Source organism: Accipiter gentilis, chromosome 33 (assembly GCF_929443795.1).
Source record: "Accipiter gentilis chromosome 33, bAccGen1.1, whole genome shotgun sequence".
NCBI lineage: Eukaryota > Metazoa > Chordata > Aves > Accipitriformes > Accipitridae > Astur > Astur gentilis.
The window spans coordinates 2,269,059-2,296,746 of record NC_064912.1 but is presented as its reverse complement, the minus strand read 5'-3'; the positions used below and the strand labels follow the sequence as shown (position 1 = coordinate 2,296,746).

General features: G+C 53.8%; 1 protein-coding gene and 1 long non-coding RNA gene across 3 annotated transcripts; one reads left to right on the top strand and one right to left on the bottom strand.

Moving 5' to 3' along the window:
• Positions 1 to 299: 299 nt before the first annotated feature.
• Positions 300 to 27,688, bottom strand: PPL (periplakin). 2 transcript variants are annotated; one of them, XM_049791805.1, is made up of 22 exons: positions 27,513 to 27,688; positions 17,448 to 17,547; positions 16,733 to 16,887; positions 16,094 to 16,214; positions 15,044 to 15,169; positions 14,713 to 14,754; positions 14,440 to 14,601; positions 13,871 to 13,978; positions 13,241 to 13,336; positions 12,069 to 12,191; positions 10,996 to 11,142; positions 10,000 to 10,151; positions 9,315 to 9,412; positions 8,863 to 9,020; positions 7,739 to 7,917; positions 7,509 to 7,647; positions 6,495 to 6,688; positions 5,973 to 6,123; positions 5,589 to 5,672; positions 4,510 to 4,626; positions 3,746 to 3,838; positions 300 to 3,232 (listed from the first exon to the last, which is right to left on the bottom strand). In XM_049791805.1, exons 1-22 carry the CDS (start codon positions 27,572 to 27,574, stop codon positions 548 to 550), a joined length of 5,292 nt encoding a protein of 1,763 aa, XP_049647762.1. In that variant the 5' UTR covers positions 27,575 to 27,688; the 3' UTR covers positions 300 to 547. The 2 variants fall into 2 exon arrangements, with proteins under 2 accessions (XP_049647762.1, XP_049647763.1); XM_049791806.1 differs by lacking the exons at positions 13,871 to 13,978; positions 14,440 to 14,601; positions 14,713 to 14,754; positions 15,044 to 15,169 and having other exon boundaries at positions 27,513 to 27,687.
• On the top strand, positions 4,579 to 5,650 carry LOC126034315 (uncharacterized). The gene is made up of 3 exons (XR_007504577.1): positions 4,579 to 4,653; positions 4,736 to 4,802; positions 5,574 to 5,650. It is a non-coding gene; the product is annotated as an uncharacterized LOC126034315 (long non-coding RNA).

Below are 27,688 nucleotides of genomic sequence, written 5' to 3'. Positions count from 1 at the left end.
GTGGTGATTCTGAATTGAGATGTGTAGCACACCTTTGTTTTTACAGAGCTGGTTTTCTCAGAGGACGATCCCATCATTTAGTCAGTTGTCCACGATGAAACTGTCTGGCTTACCAACATGCAGCTGACGTAACCAGCTCCTGCTGGTCACCTCGGAGTCATCTTGACCTTCGGTCTCTCTAATGACTGCTGTATACAGCTTTTTATGCGACTGCGTGAGTATACGTTGAGGAAACTGCAGGTTCTGCTGTGTCTTTGGACTTCAGGTACTTCACTGTCCTAAGGCTTTTTGTCTTGTTCTTTGTTACGTTGAGTGATTAGGTAGGGATGAAGAGGGGGAGAAGGTTTTGCTGTAGTCCTGACAAACGTGTTTTCCACTACTGGTGGTGCTTTTCTGCAGTGTATGGCAGCAAGCAGTGTGGCTTCGTAGCATGGCTGGGGCAGAGGCTCTAGCATTTTGGAAGATGCAAAGGAGGGCAAGGATTTGCAGTGATCTGGTAGTCTAACAAGTGGTGCAGCTCTGACTAGCTGCTCTTCAGAAAAAGTTTCTAAAGTGGAGGGAGCGCTGTGTAATTACTTCCAGACACCAAAACTGCCAACTCCTGGATCGACATCTCCTTGTTGAGGTAACTGTTGTACTGAGCCATGGTTAGCCTTCCACTCTTCAAGGCATCCTCAATTGAGAACTCTCTACCAGACTTCCTGTCAAGGATCACAGATGATTCCCCATTGGGACCCTTTATTGAGATTTCCTCCCAGTCACATTCCTGACTCTTCAGTTTGACAAACAGGCTCCATTCGATGAGGCCAAACACATGAGCTTCCTCTGGAGACATTTCTTTTCCTGTATCGGGGTCAATGACCACAATGGAGCGCCTCAGGTGGTTCTCTCTTTGTTCCCTCTTGATAGCCACTGTCTTGAGGCGATTCTGGAGTTGCTCGATCTCTGCGTCTTTTTCTCTGGATAACTGCTTCAGATCATCTAACTCTCTTTCCAAAGCTTGGAATCTGGAGTCCAGGTTTATTCCACTGTCCACGTGGGTGATGTTTCTCAAATCCCGAGCTTCTGTTGCTGTGAGTTCAATCTCTGATTGCAGTCTCCTTGTTTCCATCAGCAGGTTCTGTTTCTCAAGGTGTAGTTTGTGGTTTTCCTCCCTTAGTAAGTCTAGTTCCTTTGATGACTTGGAGTTGTTGAATTCCACCTCGGACAGCCTCGTTTCAAGGCGGTTGATATCTGCATCTAGCTCCCTCTTACGCCTGCTTTCTTCCTCCAGATTGCTCTTCAGCTTTTGAATCTCGTACTCTGTGTCTCCTTTGTCCACTTGGACACTCTCTGAAAAGACCACTTTCTCTTTGACCTCCATCTTCTCCAAAGAAAGGAGCTTCTTTCTCAGGGCTTCTAGTTCAGTTTGCAAGACTTGTCTCCGGTGCTTCTCTTCTTCTAGCTCCAGCTTGAGGAGGGAGTGCTCCTTCTCTTGCTGGGGATCTTGCTGAAGGATCACTTTCTGTTTCACAGTCACTCGTTCTGTTGTCTCCCTCTCCTGTTCTTCCAACTCATTCAACCTAATCTTCAGCCTCTGCACCTCCAGTTCAGCCTCTCTGCGGGCCTGTCTCTCTTTCTCAAGTTCTTCTAGCTGACGCTCTAACTCAGACCTCCTCCTCTGCAGCTTGCGGAGTTCTTCACGGAGGCAATCAATTTGCTTCAGCTCACTCTCAATGCTCTGAGAGAAGGAGTTGACTTCAGCTTTCAAGGCAGGATCTTGCTCATACTTAACTACTTCCTGTTGGACCACTTTCTCCTTCACCTGGGAAAGCTCTTCCTCCTTCTCTCTTACTTTCTCTTCTTGGAGTAGCCGCTCCCTCTCCAGGTCAATGTGCTTCATCTGTTCATCTGCTAGCTGCACTCTCAGAGACTCTACCTCCTCTCTAGTCTTGGGGTCTTCCCGAAACTGCAGAATTTCTTGAACAACTTCCTTCGTATGAACTTGAGGTTTGGTATCTTTCAAAGCTTGTATCTCTTGTTTCAGCTGGTAGATCTCAAGGTCAGCTCTTTCAATTGCTCCTGTCCTCTCTATGATTTCCTCCCGGAGTCGCTGTAGCTCCTTTTCAGTTTCTGGATCATTCTTGTATTTAATGACCTCTTTAATGACTTCTTTGACTTCTACCAGTGGCCCTCTGTTCCTCAGAGCAGCCAACTCATTCTGGCAGCTCTTCAGCTGTTCGTCACCACCTCGGTATCTCCTCTCTTGCTCTACCAGCTCCAAACGAAGGTTGGCGACTTCATTTTCAGCCTTGGGGTCTGGGCGCACAATCTCACGCACTTTCTCCTGGACAACCACCTTGGCATTCTCTTCCTCCAGAAGCTGGATCTTCCTGAGCAGCTCAGCCTTTTCCCGCTCGTTGGAACGACCCTTGGACTTCTCATCTTCGTACTGGCGCCGGAGCTCATTCACCTCTCTTTCGATGGCTAAGTCTTTCTCTACCTTCAGCACCTCCTTGACGGTAATTTTGCCCTCGGCAATGGCCCGTTCCTTCTCAAGACGTTTGAGCTTGTCCTGGAGGAAGCTGAGCTCTTCCTCGTGCTTCTGCCGAAGGGCGGTCTCCCTCAGCTTACTCTCTTGCAACATCCGGAATTCCATCTCCAGCTGGGGGTCGTTCTGCAGCTTCAGCACCTCCTTCTCCGTTACCTTCTCCTGCTCTTTGTTCTTCTCACTAGACAGCACAGCAATTTGTTGGCGTAAAAGGATGACTTCATTCTCTCTGGTTCCTTCCTGCCTCCTGAGCTCTTCCAATTCTTCTTTGAGCTTCAGGATTTCATCAGCTTGAGCCTTATCTTGTTCAATACGCAGTACCTCTTTCACTATATATTCCTGCCCTCCTTCCCTCTTCTCATGCTCCAAAACACGCAGCCTGATTTTAAGAGCCTCCAGCTCATCCTGGAGCACCTGGTTCTTGCGCTGCTCTTCTGCTAGGTTTTGCTGCAGCTTGTGGAAGCTCTCCTCCAGCTGCGGGTCAGGCACTTTCTTCAGCAGTTCTTTCTTAATGACAGTTTCTTGGGGCTTCTGGTTTTGCAGGTGGACAATGTTGTTCTGAATGGCTTTGATCTCTGCTTCTAGCTGTTGCCGACGCTGAGTCTCATCCTCAAGCTCTTTCTTCAACTTCCAGACTTCTTCCACGGGCCTTATGGATTTTTTGGTCTGGACAAAGTCTTGTGTCACTTGAACCTCTGGTTGCTGTTGTTGAAAAAAGAATGTGTAGTCAAAAAAGACCCCAATAATCATACTTTTGGTGCTTACTTTCAGTGCCTCCTGTGGCAAAATGACAGGAGGATGTTGAGCTTGGTTAATGGAGGTTGCCTATTGCAAATGCTGGACAGGGGTTATTTCCAAACAGGCTGCTCTTGAACTGCTCTGTGCATTGATTCCCAGCCTGAGAAATGCTTTCTGTGATGCCTGTTGCTGTCAAAACAAAGCTTTTAGCCATGAGGGATGCTAATTCTGGCATGGGTTTGGCAAAAGAAGTGTTAAAAATTATGTGGAGCTTCCTAGGGTGAAGGAGTGTGAGATGGGACTGGGAAACACAGAGGTGTTGTCTATCTGTTTTAAGTGTCTGCTGATTAATGATTTGGGGGGCATGATACACTAGGTAGATTTGTTTCCAGTTCAACTTGTAATAGCAAAGGCACACATGTATATTATTTACGCGACTGTCCTTTCAGTATCGCATTGTTCATGGTGATCGCTTACCTGCCGCAGGAGGCTCTGAGCGAACTCCAGATTCTGCAGCCTCTGTTTGTTCACAGCATTTACTTCGGTGAACTTGGCTGCCAGAACAGCTTCCTATGGAATAAAAATGCGTTGAGAAGAGGTGGTGGAACCAGGGGTGCTTGGTCAAGACTCGCTGAATAGAAACAACAGGTCCTAAAGAAGTAACCCTGGGTGCTCTTCTGAAACCCTTCGACAGCAGTGATCTGCCAAGCTATGGGGGACGAAGAGCGATTCTCATGCACACACACTCTCTCGTGGTCATACTGTATGTTTCCTACTCAAGATATGCAAAAGGAGATGCAGCCAAGGAAGAACTGGGTGGACACTTCTGGCTGCCTGCCTGCCTTGATAGGCAGGGTGAGTTTGGGGCAGGTAGCAAAGAGATCTGCTCTTGCTGTAAGTATTTCTATCTAGCATGTGGTCTTTGGCAGTGAAATTTCACTCTCTGTTTGAAAGTCTTAGGAGGGGAAAAATTTCAGGGTTTTGGCTTTTCTTCCCCTGTTCCCCTTTCAGAAGGGAAGTGCTAAATCCAGTATTTGCCCTCTCATTCTGGCCAGCCTAGTCCAAAAAAATTGATGGGTTAAGAATGATGAAAAATCCCTTCCTCCCCTGATTCTCTGCCCGCCTCTGCAGTCCCCTCTGGGACCTAGTTCGCTGACAGTAAATATAACTGTTTGCAAAATCCCCATTGGTCCCATAAGCTGTCATCTGCTTTAGCTTGCTCTAGGCCACCCCTTGTTTACCTCCTCTTTCACTTTCGCGGCTGGAGACTGGAGTCTGGGCTTCTTGCTCATGTACCCATTCCGGCCATTCTCTAGGTCAAGGATGGACCGTAGCTTCTCTGCTTCCAACTCATAGTCCTGTGGGAAGACGTTCCCAGGAGGAAGGTGAGGTTACTGGCTCCCCTTCATGCACAGGTCCCTCCTAAGTCCTGCCGTTAATGACTTCTTCCCTTGACCTGTGTTTTAGGCAAGTTGCTGAGGTTGGTGGGACCTGGAGCGCTGTTGGCAGGATCTCGCAGGAGGTTCTGAGTCAGGTACTGCCCTGTGACCATGACTTTTGAGTTACCTTACCAATGCTGGGCTTGGAGTGGAAATCCTCCTTTCACAGACAATAGACAGTTGTCATGCTAATGGCCACATGATGTTGATGTTACAGTAGGTACAACCTGTCTTTAGCTCATCAGTTGACTGAGCAAGGGCATGAGGCTTTCCTTATGTGGCTTCTTGTAGGATGTAAGTGATTCTGCCCCTCTACTCTGCTCTGGTGAGACCCCCCCAGAGTACTGCGTTCAGCTCTGGGGTCCTCAGTACAAGAAAGACGTGGACCTGTTGGAGTGGGTCTAGAGGCAGCCACAAAAATGGTCAGAGGCATGGAACTCCTCTTTTATGAGGATAGGCTTGGGGTTGTTCAGCCTGGAGAAGAGAAGGCTCTGGGGAGACCTTATAGCAGCCTTTCAGTACTTCAAGGGGGCTTGCAAGAAAGATAGGGACAGACTTCTTAGCAGGGCCTGTTGCAATAGGACAAGGGGTAATGGTCTTAAACTAAAAGAGGGCAGATTCAGACTAGATATAAGGAAGAATTTTTTTACGATGAGGGTGGTGAAACACTGGCACAGGTTGCCCAGAGAGGTGGTTGATGCCCCATCCCTGGAAATATTCAAGGTCAGGTTGGACGGGGCCCTGAGCAACCTGAATCTAGTTGAAAATGTCCCTCCTCATTGCAGAGGGGTTTGACTAGATGACCTTTAAAGGTCCCTTCCAACCCAAACTATTCTATGTTTTTATGTTATTTCTCCCACTGGCAGAATTGCAGTCCTTACCTTCACTGCCTGCTGGTATTGCTGAGCTGTGGCGGAGATCTTCTGCACCTCCTGTTCCTTGCTTGCAATGTCATTGAGGAGCGCCTGGCATACACAGAGATGCATGTCAAAGGGAACACAAAATCCAAACACATCGTTCAGCCTTTTTGAGGGTTGCCATTAAAACTACAGCACAGAATTACAACCTTCCTGAGCTGCCCTGCTATGTGTAAACAAGGCACAGGTAGGATAGTGGGAGTTTACACTGTAAAAATAAATAAAACTAATAAGTATTTCTATTTTTCTGTTTTATGTTCAGGAGCTATCTAAGTTCTATTCCTTATCTTTTAGTGTTGTTTCTTCTCCTCTCCCTGTGGAGCCTAGGGTGCTCTCAAAAAGAATTACCGCTTGGTTCTTCAGCTTCATTTCCACTTGCTGGATGTTGTCAGTCTCCTGTGGCTCATAGTTAGGTATGTTGCACAGGAACTGGTTGACTTTGTCGTAGTTGGTGCGGTAGTTGGAATAGGCGCTTTTTGCTTTCTGCAGGGTCTGCGTCCTGTAGGGGAAATCAGCCCAGCTTCAGTACTATCACATCTCTTGTGTCTTCTGCAAACGCCTCTTAACCCATCCCCCGCTTCCCTTGCTCCCTAAAGACACAGATTTGAGCCAGGGTTGTCCTCTTGCCAAAGTCCCCATCTCTGTTGCAAGAACACTTAATCCTAAAGGCTGCCCAGATCTACCCAGCTAGTGTATGCCAGGAACACCTCTCTCTTCCTCCTTAACCCTCCCTGGAAGCCCTTCTGCAACTTGCTCATTCCCATGATGGTGTTAGGCCTCTTCCAGATTCAGTGTGGTTCCAAATGTACTGTAAATATCCCAGCTCTCCAGGCTGGTCCGGTTCTAGCTAGATCCTATCCTCTGTCTTACCGGTGGTCAATTTGCTTGCTGAGGTTGTTGAAGCGCTGGTTGAGTTTGTAGAGCTCGGCTTCCTGCCGTTCAATGTCAGGGCAGTGCTCCTGGAACTTGCTGGCCAGGGTGTTGGAGCACGTCTTCGTCCTTTGCAAATTCTGCTCTGCTTCATTGAGCAGGAACCTTTTGGACTGGAGCTCGGTGCCCATGGCCTGTGGAAAAAAGTAGGATAGAGGGATTCTCTGGGGTTGCACACATGCCAGGCTTTTGTCACTGTTTCACATCAACTCCAGCTGTTGCACTGGAGCTGCAGAGGATGCTGAGGAGCGGCTGAGTTGCAGTAGTGCTACGAGTTGTGGAGAAAAGCAAGTTAGAGGCTTGCATTGTAAGCAGAACCATCTGGGAAACCTGATGGGGAGAAAAGCTAGCTCTTGCTCCCTTCTCTACCTGTTAACCTTTAAAAGCAAGCATACTCTGGGTAAAATATTTGGTGCTCCTCGTGCAAGCCTTAAACCCTGTTCCTACCAGTGCAACAACTCTAGAAGGAGCTGTGAAAGCTTTTGCATGCTAGTCTGAACTTGGAGACTTGATGGAAAAGCTGAAGGACAGAAAATTCTGGCCTAGCTAGTTTTTGGTCTTTCTATAGCAGAAGGATTGCCAATATTGGTTGGTAGCTTTCCCTAGCGATAACTGTTCTCAAAGCCTTGCTAGGTCCATCTCTTTCAAGTATCAGGCCTCTGCGTTGCTTTTCCCAGCCCATTTTATCCTTCACTTCTCCATTAGTCTTTTTGTCAAATCACAAGCATTCAACTAGCATTTGATTCCTGGTTTGGGGATGGGAATGGTTTGCATTTAAAGTAGGTGGGGATCACTGCAGTTAATGTGAGATCTCATTTCCAGCTGGGGGAGGCCATCCCTTTACCAACTGATTCAGGCTTGTGAGCTGAGCAGCAACTACCCCAGCTTTTGGAAAGTGGTTTTGTATGTGGAGCATGTCAATAGGGTAGAAAACTGGCTGGAGAAAACACTGACCAGCAGCTCTTCTTTCTTACGGTCTACCACCCGCAAATCCTCTGGTACAGTGTCATCTATGACCAGTTTGTTCTCATAGGTAGACAGCAGGTCTCGGCCTTGTTGGAGACTCCTCTCAAGGTGCGTGGCCACCTCAACTCTGTGTGGACACAAGAGAAGAGGTGTTTAAGCAAGCCTGCAACTATCTCCTGCAGGATCCTATGTTATGCCAGGCTTAAGCCATGACTTACTTCTCTTGGGCGGCACTGAGCAGCTGGACTACACGGTCGTACTTCTTGTTGGTGTTCTCCACCTTGTTCTTTACTAAGGTAGCGCTGCCAGTGTTCGGCACAGATTCGATGAAGACCTCGCACTCCTGGATCTTCCTCATCTTCTCAGGTTCAATGCGACGGACCTCATTGGTGATATTCTACAGTAGGAATAAAGCCTTTATAGCAACTGAACGAGGACCTTGTGGCTACAAAGAAGCTGACCCTTGGCTGTCCAGTGTGAGAATGGCAGTCAGGGCTGAGGGCTTGTGTTTGATGGCAGGTGCCTTTCAGCCCTGTACAGGACAAAAGGATGTTTCCTGTTGACTTTCTCTTGACTTCTATCTCTTCTAGGGCAGGCTAGCTAGCCCTTGGCAAGAAAACTCTGGCTGGGGAGTGGTTCCCACCAGCTCTAGCTCTGCCAGAAATGTGCTGGACTCATCTGAACTGTTGGGCTCTGCAGCCTGACGGATGAATGCTTGCCTGGACATCAAAGCGCTGCAGGCAATTGGAGCAATTTGCTTTCACTTGTGGTGGCACTTGGATTTCGACACAGCCCTCAGCAGGTGATGTAACCAGGACCTGAACTTCCTCCTAAACCAAGGGAGGTTTGTGGCATGGAGCCTGGCTTAATTAGGGGTCTGAAGGAGAGGAAAGGAGCAGGACGGTACCAGCAACGGAGCCTAGCGGCACAGGCGCACAAGAAGAAACAGTGCCCCAGACCATAAGTGTTTCCCTGCTCCTTTCCGAGCTGGTGATGGTGGTAGCAAAGTTAACATCCCTGCTGTGTTCAGAATATGAGGAGGATCAAAACTTGAGGGCTCCCCTCTCTTCCTCACAGTCCACACTCTGCAGCCATCACCTTTTTCCCATTCAACCTTTCTGTGACTGAGCTGGGCCAGGAGCAGGGCAAAGGCTTCAGAGGCTGCTCAAAGGGCTGCTCCCCACCTCCACTAGAAGAAGTAGCTAGCTGTAAGCATCACTCCATCCCCTCATGCTCCTGGGCTCAGGGAATGTTTACAGCACCCAGCATACTGAGGTCCTGGAGACCCCCTGGGAGTACGGTCCCTGTACAGCACCGTCTGTCTGCTTCCACAGCCCTGTACCTTCAGGTCCTTGGAGCGCTCAGTGCTGTCCTGCACAGCCCGACTCTGCTCCAGCGGCGGACGGAGGTTTGCCGTTATTGCTTTCTCCTGCTTGTCCAGGTCACTGTTCACTTTCTCCAGCCCTGCCAGAAGCTGGCGCCCCCGAACTGATGCAGCGTCTGAATAACAAGGGGGGACAAGGTTAAAGCTGCTTGGAAGCTGGGTCTAGGTTCAATCCCGCTGGTGAGTGCAAAACCCGCATCCCCTTCCACTCCCTAAGCTTTGCCTGGTGTCACCACAGCCTGGCTGCTGTGCCCCTGCATACATCCCAACACTGTTGTCCCCAGGACCCTTAGGAGATGGGAAGCTCTCGGTGACATCCCCCCTAAGGGCCACCACCTAAGTTGAAGGCTGCAGCAGCCCTTTTGTGCCTGGGAAGAGGCAAGCCCCAAGCTTCCCTTCCAGAGGCGCACCTCCAATGCTGTCTGCCTTCAGCCCCTCGTAGCGCTGCTGGAGGATGTTCTTGCAGTTGGCCGTCTTCTCCTTCACGGTCACGTAGTGATTGGCAATTCTGCAAAATGGGCCAGCGTGGGCATGAGGTCAGAGTCAGGCCCTCAACCGCTCTATCACCCTGCCACCCATCCCGGTGCTGCTCCAGGAAGGAGGTGCAGGTCTGGAGGGGCTTGTGGTACCTGGCCCCTCGAGGCAGCCATGAAGCAAATGGGGAAGAGGCACTTTCACCCCATGTTGGCAAAGGGGTAGAGCAGTGTCTTCACGAGGCACGAGAGCAGGGACAGCAAAGGCAGGTACCTGCCTGCTGAGGAAGGGATGGGCAGCTCCCCCTGCCATAACGGCCCCCCAGAGGAGGGGGGACCGGGGTGGCTCTGAGCTGGCCCTGCTTTGCCAGGTGGGATCATGTGTGCAAGCAGGAGGGTGCAGGGAACCCTCCTGGAGGAAGCCTGAGGCTTCGAGCAGGCACAGCTTTGCTGTAGGAATCTGGGCAGGAGCCCCCCATCAGTTCTGCCAGATTGGGGGCGGGGGGGGGGGGGGGGGAGGCGGTGTGCAGCCCTGGTGCCATGGCCTGGGGCTGGTGAAGGCAAGGGCAAAGGCTGCAGGGGCAGCGGGAGGGTCTGGTATGGCAGGCTGGGGGACACATACTGATCTGCCAGTGCTATTGCTTCTGCGTCAGGTGGGGGGATCATGAAGCAGACCCCCGGGGCGCTGATCCTGTCTCCTGAGCTGTCTGCCACTTCCCAAATGTCTCCGCTGTTGTTCTGCAGGGTGTAGTGGGCTCCTCGGCTTATCTGGCCCTGGGGGACAGGAACCGGTCACAGCAGCAGGTCTGGAAACACCGCCCGCCCTGTTCCACGACGGCAGCCCTGGGGAGCCACGCTTGCAGGACGGCAGGACCGGCATAAACCCCAGTCCCTTCTCTCCAAGTGTCTGCCACTTGCCAAAAACTCATGTGCCCGCTCCTCCCTCCCCTGAGCTGCCAGGTATGAAGCCATTCCTCCTCTTGCAACAGCCACAGCAAGCAAATTCCCACTAGGGCAGAGATGAGAAGGCGTTTCCAAGGCTGTGCTGTGGCTTTTGTTTTTGGAGAGGCAGGCAGCTGAGACAGCCGGAGCCGCTCGCTCCTCTCCGGGCCCCTGCCGCTCCCGTGGTGTCTGCTGGCTTTGCTGTCCCATCCCTTCGGTCAACTACTCAGTCCTGCAAAGACTGATACTGTGATGGTGGGGATGGGGGGATGCAGATGTGTCTGCCAGGACTCTGCTCATGATGGTGGGGCGAGTTTCTTTGATCAGAAACATGCCCAGACATCTTCACCATCCCAGTGCAGGGAGCGTGGGAATGTGACAGAGCTGGGCTGTCACAGTCTCCTGAAAGGTGTGTGATAGGCAGGCTGCCCGCAGGGCGGATGGAAGCTGCGTTTTCCCCAGACCCCTCCTGCACTGCTCTTCCTGAGCTGCAAAACCGGCTTTCCCACCGGGGCGAGTACGGCCTTTGCCTTGTCCCTGCTGTGGGAGACATCGCCACTTGGGCACTGGCAAAAACTTTCTCCTTCCCCAGGTACCTCTTCCATCCCCAGTGCCCCCCAAGGAGACGGTGCCCAGCAGCACCTCAGCATAACTTATGGCCCGAGGGAGATGTTACCTGCTCGCCTTCGTACTCGCAGAGAGCCTCCACGGGGACGGGCTGGAGCAGCGTCTCACGGCGGTACCGCAGGGGCAGGATGTGCTGGCTGCGCTCCTGCAGGGACTTCACCACTGCCTCGTATTTGTCCAAGGCCTTCTCCTGGTCCTAGCACAGGGCAATGACAAAAAACAGTAGGGAAACATGGGGAGAACGAGCTCCCAGGCTCTCCCAGCTGGGGAAGGTCTGGGGACAAGCTCATACCAATACTTCCAGGACAGATTGCGGCTTCTCTTTTGCTTATGCTAGTGAAAATGGCTCCTGGGTCCTGCTCTGCAGCCATTGTGTTTCTACACGAAGTGCTCCTGCACTCTCCTGCCTACTTTTGCAGCGAGGCTCAGGACTGGGACTGTGCCCATGAATTGCGATGCCTTGGCACTAGGCACCAGGCGGTGACAGGCATTCCCGGGCACGTGGTCCGCATCTGTGTGGCTGCGTGTTGATGGATAGCCCTGTTCCCAGCTATTAGCTCTAATTGGAGCCCTGTAAAAAGGCTCTCTATCAGTTGCTCTATTTCTAGCTGTGCAGGTGGGTATCGTGTAATGTTGAGTGGGATGGAGCACACAGGAGGAGAGGGACAGCTCTCAGGAAGAGTTATCAGCTGTCCCAGGACATGTGCATCATCTGAGCCTGCTGCAGCATGCTTGGGCTTGGGCTGGGCCAGCGGCTCGGATCAGCACAGCCCTTCCCAAGCAGGCAATCTCACAGCCCGGTTCTCTGCTCTCGGCAGCACAGCAAGTTCCACAACCTCCTCTGGCAGCAGGTCTAATTATGCTCCCACCCTTAATGAGCACTAACTCAATGAGAGAACAAATGAAAACCAGCCCAGTGAGTAATTACGTTGCTATGGGAGAGGCAATCTCTAGCTAGAGGGGAAGGAAGAGTCCAGCGAAGGCCTGGCAAAGGGAGGCAGCAGCATGGTCCTGCTCCTTGCCATGGAGAAAGCTGGGCTAGATGCCTACACCGGCTGGGATGTCCGTTGGTGCCACAGGAACACTAGTTCCTGCTGTGGTCCTGCCTGCACCAGTACTCACATCCAGCTCCCGCAGGAGAGATTCAAGCTGGTATCTGTCTTTGAACTCAGGGCTGAATTTTTGGTCCAGGTCTGTGTCCACCTTCTTCAAGAGCTCCTGGGCATCCTTGGTGTCTTTCTGAAACTGCAGAAAGGCAAAGTCTCTTGTGAGAGGGGGTCCTGCTGAAACATGGAGCAGACCCACCCCAGCACCCTGGTCCTCGCACTGCCTAGAGCAGGGACAGCCACCAGGAGCTATGACGGGCATCTGGACACCCAGAAAGAAGTACATGGAGAAAGGTGAGGAATCATTATTTCCCATGCTCAGGACAGCAGAGCTAGGGGAAAGACAACCAGGGGCAGCTTATTCCATGGTCCTCTCCTGCAGAGTTGTTAAATCCCACCTTTCCCTGCCCTCAATTTTGTTTCACTTGGACAGCATCATGCCAGTGTGTGGCGTCTCCATTGCCAGGTCTCCATTGCCAGTGCCGAGGAGAAGGCAGAGCCAAGCCCTTCCGCACACAAACCACCCCCTGGGGCAGTTATTCTGGCAAATACCCACAAAAGGCACTGCCTGGGTTGGGCATCATGGTTCAGCTTTGGCAACAGACTGATCACGTCGTCAACACGCCCAGGCTGTGGGAGAGGAATCCAGCCCAACCTGTTCCCCTGCAGAGCCTCCCTGGCTGTCGGATGCAATTTATCCAGCAGACATCTGTCTGCTGAGCTCAGCTGGGGCGCTGAGCCCTTGCGCAGGGCTCCCCGGCGGGCCAGCTCTGCTTTCTGCAGCTGTAATTTCCCCACTTGGAGCTGTTCTTCTGAGCGGAGCATGCAAGGTCTCCCCATGCCTTGTTTTGGGGATGAGGTATCTCGCAGAGGTATCCTGCAGACAAGGATGCTGACACCGGGCTGTGGCTTTTGAACCTCAGCATTGGAGCAGATGCTTTCTGCAAGTCATGCTTTGGCCAAACAATTACTGACCTTTGGTGCTTGAGCAAGTATGACTTGGGTTATATCAGCTCAAGGTGGTCCTCCTAGTCCTAAAAGCCCGGTAGACTAGAGGACTCAATCTCTTCTACTCTGTTTCTAGAGCAGCAGGAGTTTGTTCGTATTCTGGGATCTCTTGCACCTACTCTCCAGGCTGTGCAGAGCAAACCCAATCCCTGGGCCTCACTGCCCCCAGGGATCTAGTACCTTGTGGAATTCCTCCATGAACTTCAGGTGGCTCTCCTCACAGATCAGCAGGTTGAGATACTCCTTCCAGTCGGCGTGCACTGCCTCAATGTGAGCCTGCAAGAGAGGGGTGGGAGGAGGACGTTAGCAGAATGCCCTATGATAGAGATGAGCCTGAGCCGCCCACCAGAAAGTACCAGTTTCCATCTTGAGCAAACAACTCCTTGGCTGCCTCTGAAGCCACCCAGGTGATCTCAGGTCAAAGCTAGGATGGGAATACTGGAGGGCTAGTCCAAAGCTGGGATGCTCCGATGGGAGCGTGGGGCTGGGTGAAAGGAGGTGGCAAATCCTGTGGCCTTACGTCCATCTTCCCATCAAAGGTGGAACTTGCTACCATAATTTATCCTTTGTAGGCAGGCACAGGGTAATTGCCATAGGAATGAGGAAGATGGGAAGAGCTCCTTGGGTTTATCTTGGCTCCTCCAGTGGTGTTTACACACTTGCAGGTGAAGGAGACTTTTTCCCACTTGGCATCCCAGGAAGTAAAGTCCAGAGTCATGCTGGCACCAGGTTCAGGACTGGAGAAGGGCTGGGTGAGTCCCCTGAGCTCTGGGGTGGGTGGGAAAGCTGGAACCCATCCCTGATGCTCACCTCAATGGCGTTCTTCCCAGGGTGATTCTGGGCAAGCAGCTGATCTCCATCCGCGTGCAGCTTGTTGATGGCTTCCTCCTTCTCCTCCAGCTTCCGGTGGATGAAGTTCTAGATGGAGAGAGGCGAGACACTGATCCCCACGCAAAGAGAGGGGACCCTGGCTGCGTCCTGTGACTGAGCTACTCTGAAAGGGCCTGAAGAGCTCCACAAGACAAAGTGTGACATTCCCCCACTGCAGCTTTTGATTTTTCTTTCCCTTGCAGATGTTGCTAAAGATGCGATTCTTGCCAAGCAAATACTGAGATAAGGGAGAGGAGAATGAGGAAACTGTCGAGCTTCCTCATTGCATTAACTTTGGCAGGAGGTAAGGATTAACCTTACTATTTATACGCTATCATCTGTACCTCTCAGGGTGCTTCATGATGGAGTGAGGGAAACTGAGGCATGGGGGAAGGGATGTTTCCTGCCCCCATCCAACCCCCAGCCTGCTCCCCGGCTCCGTGCCCACCTCCCTTGCCACAAAGCACCCGGCCAGCGCAGGGCCAGGCTGCAGGCGAGTGTGCACGGACCTCGTACTGGCGGCGCCGGCTGGGGTAGTCCAGGTTGTGGTCGCTCCAGTCGTAATGGGTCCTGTCCTTCGCCTGCTGATCCAGCCAGTAGAGCTTGTTGGTGCAGCGCTGCATGTAGTCCTGCAGGGAATTCAGATCCTGCTGCCGCTGCTGGGAGCCGGCCTGGGAAGGGTCAGAGGGGAGAGCTCAACCCAAAGCTCCTCTCCATGGGTCACCCCTGGCAAGGGACCCCTGCAAAAGGGCTCTGCCCTGGGGATCCCAAAGGTCTCTTACCAGCAGCTTCTGGTATTTTGCTTGGAAGTCGCTTGTGTATTCCTGGTAACAGAGGAGAAGCAAGGCATGAGTTAGGAGTGTGTTTCTGGAGAGTGATGGCCTGGGGGAGGGCTTGACGATGGAGAGGGATGTGGGTTTTATGGGATTTGGCTCATTGTAAAGCTAGAGTCGGTGTACGATGCTGAGCTCTGAGGTTAGGCGTGGATCTGAGTGCCCATCCAACCTGGTCCGGGCTGTAGCAGCTTGGATAGTGGGATACCATTGCCTTCATCAGCGGCTCGGGACAGGGCCGACCCTGCAGGACAGCGGGGAGAGGGGCAGGAGAGCTGACCTTGTTGTCTTCCCTGGCGATGTGTGGGCCGATGGCCATGACCTCGTTGTGGAAGATGTTGTGCTCTTCTACTTGGCTGTTGACTAGCGGCAGGTCGGTCCCAAAGCCCTTGCTGCTTAATGCGTCCTGTGGCACACAGGAATTGGGGTTAGCGATGGGTGAACAGGGTGCGGCAGCTAAGACCTTGGAAACTCCTCCTGGAGGTGGCCATGGAGCTGGGCTTGGATGGGCTCTGGTACAGGTGCCCAGGAGCACGTGGGTGAAATTGGGTGTGCTGGAGGGTCGCCGTGGGAAAGCCAGTTTGGGGTTTTTAACCCTTTTCTGGATGGAAGAGTGTAGGGAGTGGGATAAAATAAAAAATAAGGGCCATGGAGTAGAGCCCAAAGCAGGTGGTGACTGGGGATGACAAGGCAAGGACCCAAGAGGAGAGGCTGAGGCTTGTTCAGCTTGGGGAGGAGAAGGCTTTGGGGGGACCTCACAGCATCTTTCTTATATGGTTGTTGAGAAATGGAGCCAGGCTCTGCAAGGTGGTATGTGGTAGAAAGGTGAGAGATGACAGGCATAAATTGAAATGGGGGAAGTGCAAACTGGTTATAAGGAGAAGCTTTTCCACTCTTAGAACAGTGGGGCTTTGGTGCACGTTGCCTGGGGAGGGAGTACGGTCTCCATCCTCAGATGGAGAAGGGCAGAGGTTTACCCAGGCTCACCCAGGAGGTCAATGGCCAGGCTGAGCCTAGGAGCCCATCCCGTGAGGGTCAGGCTGGTGCACTCCCCCGTGGCCCCCCGATCCTCCACAGTTTTTCCTTTCTTAGCCTGGCTGCTGCCAGCAGCGCCGCTTCGAGCACTGATTCTTGGTGCCACAGCAGCTGGCCTTGTCCCATTGCCTCTGCACCCTCCCCTGCCACCCAGCACCCCACCTCTTTCCCATGCTGTTTGCTGCTCCCAGTATAAAGTTGCCAAGAAGGCTTCCAAAAGCCTGTTTCTCCATGGGGAGATGCATGAGGTCCTGCCCAGCTGGTGCTACTGGCCAGGCAGTTGTCCCCTTGGTACCTGTTTCTCCTCGATCACTGTTGACCAGTTGACCTGGGGCTCAATATGCTGCAGGGGGAAGTTGTAGATCTGCTCGTGTTTCACACGCAAGTTTGCCACTCGTTCCTTCAGCTGCCGGATGCTGTGGGAATGGAAAGGTAAGGGTGGGATGCAGGATGTACGCATGGGTTGGCATTAGCATTGGTAGCTGTAGCTGATCCTTTCCCAGGCCCCCGTGGAAGGGAGGACTGTCCTTAGGGGGCCTGGGAGAGCCCAGGCTGGCTGGCAGGAGCCGCGTTGTGCAGTCAGCTGAGGAAGGAGAGGGCAAAGGTTCCTCTGCACCCATCCTCTGCCAAGTGCTGCTCAGCATGCCAGCCAGCTCGGGGCAGGCTGGTACTGGGGAAGAGCATGAACTGCCCACACAGCGGGCAGATACCACCTCGCCATGCTTTGTGCAGAGCTGCCATCAGCAGGCATGCGGCCGTTCTCACTCCACATGTGCCCAAGGATGGCTACGGGTTATGCACCTTAATGCAAATTGGGATGCAGAGGAGCCTGTGGTGACCCCCCAGCTGCAGGCAGGAACTGAGCAGAGCCCCTGGAGAAGCATCCTTCCCCCCTGCAAGGCTCTGGGGACAGGTCTCCCTCCTCAATACTCACTCTTCTGTGATCATGTCACCCTGAGGGTGCTTCATGTGCCGGGCGATCGCCGCATCCCCATCCAGCACGTAGAGCAGCTTGTCGGACTCGGTGAGTTTCTGAGCCGTCAGTTCCTTGTACTGCGCTAGCTGGCATGCCTTGATCTTGTGTAAGTCCTGGGCAGGCAGAGAGCAGGGGGGAAGGGTCACGAGGGGAAAATAAACAGTGTTCAAGAGGGCTGAGCAAGGTCCTCCCACCGCACTGCCCCTGGGAACCAGCTCTACCATCTCATGTCCTCCCAGGGATGTATTTTGCTTTCCCCTCGCCTCTGTTAGCCCCGAGGAAGGGCTGTGGCTGGGGGGCTGCATTGCCTCCGGATGCACTGTACCCTTTGGGAAGAGGAGGATGGCTCAGGTCCCTTTTCCATCCCAGCTGCCTGCTGGGATGCACATCCAGGGATGCACATTCCTGCTCTGCACAGTGCTACCCAGCCCTGGGTAGGGAAGAATTTCGGGGCCCCGTCGCCTGTTACACCTTCCCACCTTCTTCCCACGAGCTGGGGGAGCTCATGCATCCCTCTGTTATGGATCATCACAGCCTGGGTACCCGCCGCAGGGCAGGGCAGCCGTGCACGTGTGCCATAGGAGAGGAGATCCCAGGGAAGTGGGAAGGGCTGCGGCAGGGGGGACAGGGCTGCTTGCAGGATCCCGTGTGCATGGGGCCATGGCTTGCTTACATTTTGCATTCGGGAGTCGGTCTCCACGATGTTTTTCTCCACTTGGTCGGCATTTTTCTGCAGGCGCTCTATGAGCTCAGTCAGCTCTTTGCTGGAGATGCTGGGAAGAAAAAGGGGGAGAAAGAAGGGGACTTGTCACCCCACAAACATGGCCACAGCCCTAAGCTGCTGCTGGGGGCTGCCCTCGGGGTGCTGTGACCCCAGGGGGTGGCCGGAGGCCAGACGAGCCTGCCAGGCAGTGCAGCTGCCTGTGACTCACTGTTGCCTTTCTAACACTTTCCAAAATACTCTACTGCTCTGCCAGGAGGGGGGTGGCGGGTGGGGACGTAGTGTCTCCCGCATGGTGGAAATGGGAGCGATGCTGTAGGCAAGCCCGATCCTCCCTTGGCTTTGGAGCAAGAAAGGAAAGAGCTGTTTGTAGGGGACAGGGAGAGAAGGGGGGGGGGGTCCTACATGGAGATGGAGGAGCCTGAGCAGCAGAGAGAACCCGGACCCCATGCACGGAGGTGAGATGGCCCACTGGAGGCTGTTGCCCATGCCCTGGCAGGCCCTGCCTGCAGCCCTGTGTGCACCCCAGGTTGGGGCACAGCCCTGCCTTGGAGCTCCTGCTGTGCCTCTCCATGCCACGGTCAGGGCTTCCTTCCTCTGCAAGGAGTTATTCACATTTTAAACCAAATAAAGGATGGGACAGCACACAATGCATCTTTCTGTACTTTGCCTCTTGCTAGGCACTCTTTTTTGCTTCCAGGGTGATGCTGGTCCAAGCCGCTCTGTTTGCAGCCAGGCTGGCAGGGTGCAGGGCCAGCCCAAATATTCACAGTCCCACTGGAGGGACGGCTGAGCTAGAGCAGAGTCAGAACAACCCGTGACGCAGCTTTTGCATTGCTGGGGTTATTTTAAACATTTTGTCTTCTTGCTTTCACTTTGGCTGCAAGGGGAGGTTGCAGCATGCCAGGCTTGGCTCCAGAGGACCGTGTGCCAGGCGATGCCCGCAGCTTTCCTGCTGCGGCTCTGTAGACCGGAGGCAGAAAGCAGGGTGTGCTCCCCAACAGTCCCTGCAGCTGGAGGGTTCATAGAGCCGAGGCTGGTGGCAAGGCTGGGGCTCGTGTCCCAGCTGTGCTGCTTTGTCATGTGGGCTTAAGCCAAGGGTTGGCTCACTCCAATCCCAACCACCTATAGAGTGGTGATAATGAGCCTTAATGACCTTGTTATGCAGTGGTAGAATTAATCTTTATATGGTACTTGGAAGTGTTAACTGCTGTTATAGCTGCTAGTAGATGAGTTGTGCATCTTCTGTAAAGGCTGAAGGGCAGTAGGGCAGGCTGGGGGAGAGCAGAGTTGTCTGGTGGAGCACCAGCATCCCAACCGTGCTCGCTCGTGGTGTGGAGGGCTCCTGCGTCCCCAGGTGGACAGCTTCAGCCAGCAGCTTTGTCAGCCCAGCTCCAAGGGATTCTGCAGCACCTAGGTCCTTCACAGGGCAGGGGCTGACCATGTGAGCTTCTCTACGAAAGCATGAGGCATGTCCTCCTATCTTCCACAGCATGGTGGGCCCAAGCTGAGAGTGGACATAGCTTGTCGACCAAAGCAGTCCTCTTCCAGTGCTTTGCAGTGGCTTCCCTGGACATGTGCTAGCACTCAACTACCAGAAGGTAAAAGCAGTGCATGGCCTCCTCAGTCCTGTGCACCTTGGGGACTGTGCGCAGTCTCCAGTGGGGACATCTCGGCTTGCTGCCTTTCCAGTATGGGTACTGGGGGGGGGGGGGAAGTTTGGCCAGCCTGGGTCTGGCTAGCCTGGGTCTGGCCAACCTCCCTCCTGGCTCTGGTGCTGAGCTTCAGGACGTGTTCCTGCTTGCCACGCATGCTATCACTTTCAGTGCAGCAGAACAAAACAAAACCCAGCTCTGGGCTTGTTCCTCCCTACCTCGAACCCTGCCCCAGGCTGCAGGAGCCTTGTAGCATCTGACAGCTCCACAAAAGTTCACTCTTCCCTGGGAAGTTCTGGCGTGGGCAGGATTTATGCTGATTTTTTTCTTTTTATAGAAGCTGCATCATCAGGATGGTGCTTGGCATGGCTGGTGGTTTGTGTCTGTCACCGCTGCTGCTGCCTGCCTGGCACCTCCTGATGAGCGGAGGGATTGCTGTAATTACAGGCCCTCTTGCGTCAGCAGAAACGAACTTGAGTGGGCATTTCTGAGCAGAGGAGCGAACGAGGGGGTCGTTGGGAGTCGTGTGGCTGGTTGCAATAATTGCAAGGATGAGTATAGTTTTCTGCTTAGTAATCACAGCTGGAGGGTGCAGGGGTGCACCGGGACGTGAGGCGCAGATGGCTGGATCCTGCTGTAATGGTAAAAGCAGTTCTTCAAAATCCACTTTGGGATTTCTTCTAGTCTGCATCATTCCGTGTAAACCAGGGAAAACCATCAGATGAAATCAGTGGAGAGAAAGTGGTTTGAAGCTGGGCGACTAAAATGTGCTGCACATGTTTGTGTGTCTTCAGATGATGGTTGCTCAGAGCTGCCATCTCCTGCATTCTGAGAGCTTGCAACCACCAAGGAGCCTTCCTCATCTCTCACTGATGAACTGGAGGCCACCGGAGCTTTGAGGGTGGGAGAGGCTAATTATCCAGGTGGGAGCTTGGGATGCTTCACTGTGATAGCCAGGAGCTGAACCAGCACCTAGTGGGGCTTGGGAAGAGCTGGCAGGGCTTGCCGGCTCATCTCTGCTTTCCCTGCCTTGGTCTCAGTGTTCTCTAGCAAGCCCAAGGATGAATCTTCAGGGTTTCAGTGGATCTATAGTATAGGTGGAAAAACCATCCCAAAAAGCAGAAGAGGTCTGGAGCTTTTCTAATTCTGGTTTTGACTGAAGCTTCTAAATTGTATGGAGGAAATAAAATGAAGCCAGGGATCGTTTGGGATCCATGGCAATGCTGCGTTTTGGCCACGGCTTCCCAAGCTGTTGCTGCTGATCTGGTCTAGCAGAGCTGAGCCTGGAGACTCTGCCCAGCGTTTGTGCTCGCTTTGCATCAGCAAAACTGATCTTGGGTGCCGGGAACCGATGAGTGCAGCACCCAGGCCCTGACCCTCTTGCTCAGGTACTGGCTTTGCGGGGAGCATTCTCCGTGGCTGCGCCACTGGAACAGCCAGGCTGGTTCGGGATGGGGATGACGTGTCTGGGCGAGGATGTGCCCCTCGACCCTTTCTCCCTGCTCTTCCGTCAGGTCTGAGCCACAAGCTTTAATCACCCGCTGCTGAGCTGGGGCTGCCTGAGCCCTGCCAGCCGGTTCCCGAGCTGCTCCCGGCCATCCTTCCCCACCCTCCCCGTGACTCGGGGAACCCAGCAGAGCCACCCTCCACCCCCAGCCCCAGCGGTACCTGGGGGGTGGCAGCCCCTTCTCCATCACTGCAGGGAACAGAAGTGGGTGTCAGGGCTGGGGGACCAGGGAAGGTAGAGGCTGGCTTTTCCCCATGTTGGGGAGGACGGTTTGCCTGGTTATCCAGAAACGACTGCTTCAATGTGCAGTATCTGGGTGACCAAGGAAAAGAAAACGCAGAGCTTGCTCAGAGCAAGCAAGGACATGCATGGTTATAATGTGGGCATGGCACTGCTGCTCAGCCTCGGCAATCCTGACACACGCAAGAAGAGCTGTTTGCGCTCTCCACCTCTGTGGTTTATGTGAGAGTCACAGGGGGATCTGGTGACTGTCACCAGCTGAGGTTTTGGGACAGAGGAATCTAATAAAAACCTCCCATAGGAGCTGGATCTCAAAACACCCGCTGCAGCGTCGGGGGAGCTGCTGCTCCCCACCCCATCCTGTGCCGAACACAGCATGGGATCGGGAGCGGGGAGGTTGGTGTGTGCTCCAGCTCACCCCCACTGCTGCTTGAAGTGCAGGAATAAGAAATGTGCAGAAATAAATACAGAAATAAGACAGATCTTATTCTCTCTTATAAGATCTCTCATTTCTGTATTTATTTCTGCATACTCATCAGTTCTGTGCCACTTAATCAACTAACTTGGACATTACTGATATGAGAACATCAGCCCTATTAATAATCTGCCTGTCCCCACCATAGCTGGGTCTGTGTTAATAAACCACAAGGACGAGCGCGATCCCTGCATCTGTCTGGATATCAAGCAGGGTACCGGAGAGATTGGCTGGCAAAGCTGAAGCCTGGCCAAAATCTCCATGCTAGGGGCTGGAGGAGGTTGTTTTCCCTGTGCCCTTCATCTGCTGAGAGGAGGAAGATTCAGGAGAAGCACAAGGTGATGGGCGAAGTGGTGAGGAATCCCTAGCTGCCTGGGAAAGGTGTGTGGATGGGATTTGCAGGAGACGGCTCTTTTGGGAAGCTGCTGGGAGGAGCCTCGGGTGCATCTGGGCTTTGGAGTAGAGCTGCTGGCAGGGTAAGGCAAAGGGCTGCCGGGGCCAAAAAAATAGGCAGGAGGGGATGGCCGGAGCATAGAGCAGAGCTGGGGCGGGAGAAGGGCAGGATTTGGCCGTAGCCCAGCTGGGAAGGGCAGGGCATGTGAGACTGAGCGGAGGCAGGAGCAAAGGTGCCCAGGGCACAGCCCTTGCGAGGCTCCAGCAGAGGGAAGGGAAATGCTATTCTGCTAAAATAGATAAGTCTTTGTTTGAAAGATGAAAAAAAAAAAAAAGCCTGGAAAAACTGGCTTTGCCATTTCTGGAGAACTTTAACATTTTCTGATCAGGAAGGAAAAAAATTATATCGCTCATGAAAAGCTGCACTTGGCACAAGTGTTCTTTTCAATGCTGCTTTGAGCAGCCATAGCATTTCCTGGCTGGTGTGAAGGACCTGAGATTATTCCTGTGAAGAATGGGAGGGTTTTTTGGGGTTCCTCCCAGCTGGGGAGCTGGAAGGAGGCAGCTGCTCTGTGTAGATGTCACTTCATCCATGTACCACAATTCTGACCTCTGGTGATGCTTTGTTTCAGAGGGGCTTGGGATTTTCTTAGGATTTTGGTTGTGGTGGTTTTAGTTGGGTTTTTTTGTTTGGTTTTTTTTTGGTTTTTGGTCTGGTTTTTTTTTTAAGAGAGGTTCTTAACAGACAAATATCATGATAGTTATTGTGATACAGAAACTTTGCTGCTAAAAACTGGACTTTTCTTTTCTCTATTCCCATTTCTTTCTCTCTTCCCATTAGGTTGCACCCTCACTGATAAGAGCACTTTTTTGAGAAAACCTCCCTGAGGCCGGCATCTCCGGGATGTCTGCAGGTTCACACCCTGGTTTTGCGCTTGCTGGCAGGTGGTAGGAAATCCCTTTGATTTCTCAGTTTCCTTTTTTTTCCAAACAAGGAGGCTAGTTGCTAATCGCAAGTGAGGATGTTCAAATAGATCCTCCTGGAGTTTTGACTGCTCCAGCTGACAGCGGTCCCTGGGAAGGCTCCTGCTGGGAGCGTGTCCCATAAATCAGGTACTTGCCGGGAGGGTTAATGGGAAGGGCTCTGTCCTGCTCCTTCCCCCAGCCTAGCGATGCTGGCCATGCCCCTGCTTTCCTGCTGGGAAACCTTCCCATGCCAGGAGCTTCTCAACAGGTGGGACCGCTCGGCCAGGGACAAGTGAGTTGGCTGAGGACGGGGTCTGAGCACAGATCCTGGTCCTGCTTACTGCATCCCACTACTGGGATCCACAGCTGGTGCATCAGGCAGTGATCACCTACTGCTGCTCTGAATTCCATCTCCATTTAATTTCCATTTATACAGATTTCATAAAAATCATACCAATGTGAGCACTGCTGCTGGAGACTTGACTTCAGGAGGGACTTAAACTGCATGAATCCTCCAGAACGCCACAGCACAGAGCTGTAAATGCCCTTAAAACTTCCCGAGCCGCAGCTACTACTGCACAATATTCCCTTGTGCAGCTTATAATGACACTGGAGCGAAACTGCGGCAGAGCAGAGAACACAAGGGCTGGGTTATGGCTAGTATAGTTCAGATTTGGGAGAGATTAAGATCTGGCTCAAAACTCTGGAGCAGCGTACCGTCAAGCTACCCACGTTAGGGCGTAGCTGGACAGCAGGGTTGCTGTGCTTAGTCTAGCTTGTTTCAATTATATTTATCTTCCCTCGTAGTAATGGTGATATATTATTGTAATGTGCATGGAAATTAAAGCACAAATAGGCCAGGCGATGGCCAGGCTTGCTCCACCGTAAATACAGAGCAGCTCCCCTGACTCACCTGCTGTCTGGTCCTTCGTGCTGACTCCAGCCCTACCAAACAGCCTCTAGAAATGGGTGTCAGCCCTCCTGCCTTCTGGCCCAGCTGCCTGCACCCCCTCTTAGATGGGGACTGGGTGTCCTGACACCATTAAGGGTCTCCAGGGCTGGGAACCCTGCTGGATGGATGCTCTCACCAGGGGCCCCCAAAGATGAACATCTTTCCTGCTGGCAGGAGGGTGAGTTTCAGCAGCGACTTCTCAAGGCTGAGCTGTGTTTTCTACCTGCCAAGCCTGGACTTTCTAAGAGAGAAGACAAACTCTTGTTTTCTAAGCATGGCGAGTGTTTGGTGACGATAACGAGGAGGGAGGGTGACTGTTTTCCCCTATACTACGTCCCTATTCAAGGCTTCTGCCTTCCCTTCTAGGGACACACATATACACGTGTGCACACACAATACACACACACACACACATATATATATATGATGTGCTAATACCACGGTAGTCATGGCCAGGCCCTTATGCTACTGGGATGGGGTGAGCAAGAAGAGCATAAAGCAACCAAGTCCATGAGACAAAAGAAATGTCATCATCATCCGTGTTCCCCGGACAAGGTAGGGAGATGCCCACACACCTACTGATGTGCCCAGGGTTGTACGGGGGTGGCTACCGAGCCTGAAGACTACAAGCCCAGGCCAGGACTGTGGCAAATAGTCCTAAGGAGAGACTTGGACCCTGGTCCTGCTAATTTGTGCATCAGAAAAACAAAACCATAGGGGAGCTGTTGAGGAGCACCACCTGCACGCTGGGAGGAAAGTAACTGCTGGTGCTGTGAGTGGCATTCGGAGGCAGACGGAGGGGAATGCGGTCCACGGTGCTCTGCGCAGAGCATTGCTGTGGTTTTCTTCCAGCCAAGCCCCAGCACAGCGCGTGGCCGGCACGCTCCCAAGACTCAACTGGTGTTGCTGAGGATGGACAAGCTGTGGCAGACCAGAGGACCTGGCACCAAGTCGTCTTCAAACTGACGCGGCTTTGCAGAATTTAATGTTGTTCCCGTTCTTTCCCTGCCGTTGCCCTATTAGAGCTTCAAAGCAAGCTAGCTTTCCTCCTTAACAATGCACGCGTGAGGCCGACTGGCCTGGAGCCGTGGAGGCGCTTGCCATAACTGGCTCCTTCCTTCTTCAGAGAGGGGTCTGGCTCCTGTGGGGACCTGCATCCGTGGCACAGCAGCAGGGATGGAGTGGGGAAACCTGCCCCTGCCCACCCTGGCCTCTCAACCCCTGGGTGCCGGGCAGGCTGTGGGCAGCTCAGGGGTAGGCAGAGGAGCTGCTTGAAGCCCATATGCTTTGAGGCGCTTCGGATGGGAGGCTGAAGGGCCAGTTTGGAGTTGGGCAAGTGTGGCTGGCTGCATCCAGGGGGACAAAGTGTGTTCAGGGGCAGATTATAGTACCTGGCTTGAGCTGCACAGACTGACGGAGATCTTGAGTCTGCGGTGACACTCATTGCAATGTCCCCATCACGGGAAGGGCTCATCGCAAGGCTGAAGAAGCCACCGAGACTCGGAGCGGCTCCTCATCAGGCTACGAACTGCTGTGGGTTGGCACTTCCCGGGCAACCCTTAACTAAATCAGCTGAGCTCATAGCCCCGGCTCTTCATTGCTTGCAGGAAACATTCCAGTGCCTTCGCACACTTGCCAAACCGGTGCTCGGTTATTGCCCTATCACTGCTGTTCTTTGAAGGCTTCGCTCACCAGCAGCACCTTGGCACTAAGCCCTCATCTAAGGTGCAGCCCCTGCACCCCGGCTGTGCAGCCTTGCTGAAGCGCAGGATGAGGCCGGGCTGTACACGGTGTCGAAATCTCCATCCCTGTTTACGGCGGGGGCGGTTGGTTGATTTTAGCAGCGTTGCTCTGTTTTTCTAGCAGCAAAACTGGGCGGGAGCCGGCTGGGAGCCTGGCAGTGCCTGAAGCAGGGGATGGGGCTGCAGGAGCTCCTGGCTTCTTCGCAATCCTTCTCCAGCAAGTTGTTTAACCGGTCTGGCACCGGCTTCCCCATCTTGATGGTGGGGCTGTTTCCACACGGTGGGAGTGTTCCTTGGATTCATAGATGTTTGTAAACTCCAACGCAGGAATTAACAAATTGGGGCTAATAAGCACAGCCCTCCCCGAGGTGTGCACGGACAGCTGGGGCGCAGGGAGGGAGGGTGGCCCGAGGGCACAGTGCTACGCTGCTTCCTCAGCCGCCACCAGCCAGCCAGAAAAATAAAGATTTCAGCCTGGCCCGCAGCCTTCAGAGGTGCTGGGGCACCTGCCTAGAGCTGGCTGGGCTCGCGAGCAGGGTGGCAGAGGGAAGACCGTCTTCCTGAAGCCCATCCACTATTGGATGATGTGAGTACGGGGTACCCGGTGCTGGCAGGGTTTGGAGCGCAGCAGCGGGGACCCCAGCTGCAGCCCCAGGCTGGGGATCGCAGGGTGGGTACCCGGTGCGGAGCAGGTCTGTCTCCTCCTGCCTCCCACCATCCTGATGCTGCGCAGAGTCCTGAGCTGTCAACCCAGGTGTGATGTTCCTGATTTACAAGCCTTCTACTAACACCCCCGAAGAGTAGAAACGCAACTAGGTATTTACACCATCGTTCAGCCATGGGAACGCTGGGGCTGGGGCCATCGGAGAGGTGTGGGCTGAGCCTCAGAGGGCTCCGTGCCACCTCTGTCTCCTCCTGCCAGCCCTCCCCAGGGCAGGAGCTGGCAGCAGAGCGTGCCCCAGGCTTTGGGAGCAGGAGCCTGGGTGGCCCTGCTGAGCCAGCTGGGCTGCTGGGGGAGCCTGGAGCCTCAGCCCGAACAGAGGGAGCTCGGCAAATACCAAAGCCTGCGCACCCACTGTGCCAGGGCAGCACCCTCCCCTCTGGGGGAACACCCCTCCTACCCACCACGGCAGGGAGCAGCGAGGGGCTCCCCAGTTTGGAAGATGCCGATGCTTTCTGGGCTGAGCGGTCCCTTTCTGGGTCCTCAAAGGCACCTTAGCCTCTGTGCCAGCTCCCCAATTTCCTTTCAAAGGAGGATTTTTGGGAGTTGGGTGGCTGCTCCGAGCCTACCGGCCAGGGCAGGTGCCTCTGGAGAGGGACGAACAAGCTGTGGGCTTGAATGCACACCAGCTGTCCCGTTCCGCGTCCTCCAGAGCCCATGCAGGATGCGCTTCTGAATCGATCCAAACATCCACCTCTTTGGACCCATGTCCCGTGTGCCAGCCACCCTGTGCAGGCAGGGGTTGGGGGCTGCCTGCTTTCTGGGCCCCCTCCTGCACCAATGCATTGTGCAACCCAGAGAGGGGCTGAGACTTCTCAGGGGCGGGGGGGGGGGGGAGGATTTTTAGATTTTTTCCCTTTTAACGGTGACCTTTCACGGGACGCATTCAACACGCTGCTCTTTTTTTTTTTTTTACGACCAGTACAACTGAAACGCGTCCCCACCCCATCAGAAAGAGACGAGGAAAAGACGATCGACTGAATGCTTGGTCCTGATGGACCAAGTGGACGAGAACTGAGGACAGCCTGACTTTTTTTGCCTAAAATCTATTCCAGCACACGCCTGGGAAGCGAAGGAACGGGCTCCACGGAACTGCCGCTACTGCGATGCGAGGGGGCCTGGGGAAAACCCACCTTTGTGCCCCTCCCCAGGCACAAGAGATGTGGACCCAGCTCGGAGAGGAGCTGACACTTCGGGGGATGCCCACACCTCGGGACTTGTTCCCGCAACCTCGGGGTGGGGGGGGGGGTGCCCGGGCTCCACCAAACCCCGGCGCCGGGAGAGGATGCTGCGGGCTGGAAATCCCGGGATCGCTCTACTCCTTGGCCCGGGAAGAAACGGGGCTACCCGATACGGAGACACTCACCTTTTCTTCTGCACGGAGGGACTGTATTTCCCTTTGTTGCGTTTCCTGAAAAGCGAATGCATCGCGGTCCCCGGCACGGCTCCCGCCGCGCTCCGCCTGCTCTTCCCCCGCCGCCGCCCGCAGCCTCTGCACCGCCACCGGGGCCGGGCAGCGCCGGGAGGCGGGGACGGGGCTGC

Coding starts and splice junctions, on each gene's coding strand:
- PPL (XM_049791805.1), bottom strand. CDS start 27,574: ATGCATTCGCTTTTCAGGAAACGCAACAAAGGGAAATACAGTCCCTCC. Junction 16,215..16,732: donor GGTGACATGATCACAGAAGA/GTGAGTATTGAG, acceptor CCATTCCCACAG/CATCCGGCAGCTGAAGGAAC. Junction 9,021..9,314: donor GAAGGCAGACAGCATTGGAG/GTGCGCCTCTGG, acceptor CTTGTTATTCAG/ACGCTGCATCAGTTCGGGGG.